Source organism: Piliocolobus tephrosceles, chromosome 14, assembly GCF_002776525.5.
Source record: "Piliocolobus tephrosceles isolate RC106 chromosome 14, ASM277652v3, whole genome shotgun sequence".
NCBI classification, from domain to species: domain Eukaryota; kingdom Metazoa; phylum Chordata; class Mammalia; order Primates; family Cercopithecidae; genus Piliocolobus; species Piliocolobus tephrosceles.
Window position 1 is genome coordinate 2651628 of NC_045447.1, and position 1078 is coordinate 2652705.

General features: G+C 63.5%; 1 protein-coding gene across 6 annotated transcripts in view; it reads right to left on the reverse strand.

Moving 5' to 3' along the window:
- KCNT1 (potassium sodium-activated channel subfamily T member 1) overlaps window positions 1–1078 on the reverse strand; it is a 98907-nt gene that overhangs the window by 40017 nt on the left and 57812 nt on the right. For all 6 annotated transcript variants that reach the window (XM_023227730.2, XM_023227728.1, XM_023227734.1 and 3 more), the window contains 2 exons: window positions 858–932; window positions 707–790 (listed from right to left, as the gene is read on the reverse strand). In XM_023227730.2, the coding sequence (XP_023083498.1) occupies window positions 707–790; window positions 858–932 (159 nt within the window). The remainder of the gene's footprint in view (window positions 1–706; window positions 791–857; window positions 933–1078) is intronic.

Below are 1078 nucleotides of genomic sequence, written 5' to 3' on the forward strand. Positions count from 1 at the left end.
AACCTGCACCCGGCCACACCTGTGTCTCGGCTGAGGCCCACGGGGCAGCCTGCACCTGGCCACACCTGCGTCTCCGCTGAGGCCCACGGGGCAGCCTGCACCTGGGCACCCCTTCTGCCGTCCTCTCTCAGGACGGGTCTCCATCTTGCCTACGTCCCCGGGGATGAGTTTAAGTCTCAGGTCAGAGGGCTGGTTAGCGTGTAAGGCTTGGACCCAGCATGGTAACGCCGCTTTACCACCGGGGTTGGAATGGGGGCTGTGAATCAAGGGGTCTGGCTTGGAGAGGGTGGGTGCCTGGGGAACCGGCTGCTGCCATTCACACGACAGGGACCTTGCTGAGACACTCAGAGCAGGGCCTGTCTGTGGCCCCGTGGCCCCGGTTTGCGTGTGGCCTGGTGTTTGTGGCCCTGGTCCTCGTGGTCTGGGTTTGTCACACTCTTTGTCCCTCCTCCTCCCGCCAGCCATTTAATTTCCAGGGTAAGGAAAAGCTCTGGGATTGAGTTTCTTCCTAGAAAGAGAGCATTCGGGGCTTGGCTTGGATGTTTTCCAGGAGCAGAAACAGAGTTTCTGCTGCCCTGGCCTCCTGGTCCTCTACAGGTCACGCCAAGGCCGGGGCGTGGCAGGCTACGTCGCACAGTGTCTTCCAGGGCCGGTGAGGCTGAGGGTGGCCCCCCAGGTCCCAGCTGCACCCCCTGCCCTGGCTTACAATCATGTTTTCCAGCGCGTGCTTGGCCAGCCAGCAGTTCAGAAAGACGGGGATGAACAGGTTCCGCAGCGGCGGCCAGAAGATCTGTGAAGGGGACAGGTCAGGGCTGGGGCTCCAGGGGCCACACTCCTGGCGGCCGGGGCTCACCCACCGTGATGATGAAGGGCAGAGTGTTGATCATCTCCAGGACGAAGGACACGCGGAAGATTTGCTCCCAGATGTTGCCCTGGGGGCCAAACGGGGGGTGTCAGGGGGGGCGACGGAGGGTGGGGGTGGGGCCCGGCAGGGGAGGGGCAGGATGGGGAGAGGGCGAGGACCCTGGAGGTCAGGGGATGAGGCTGGGAAGTGTGGGGAAATAGAAGAGGGTGGGGG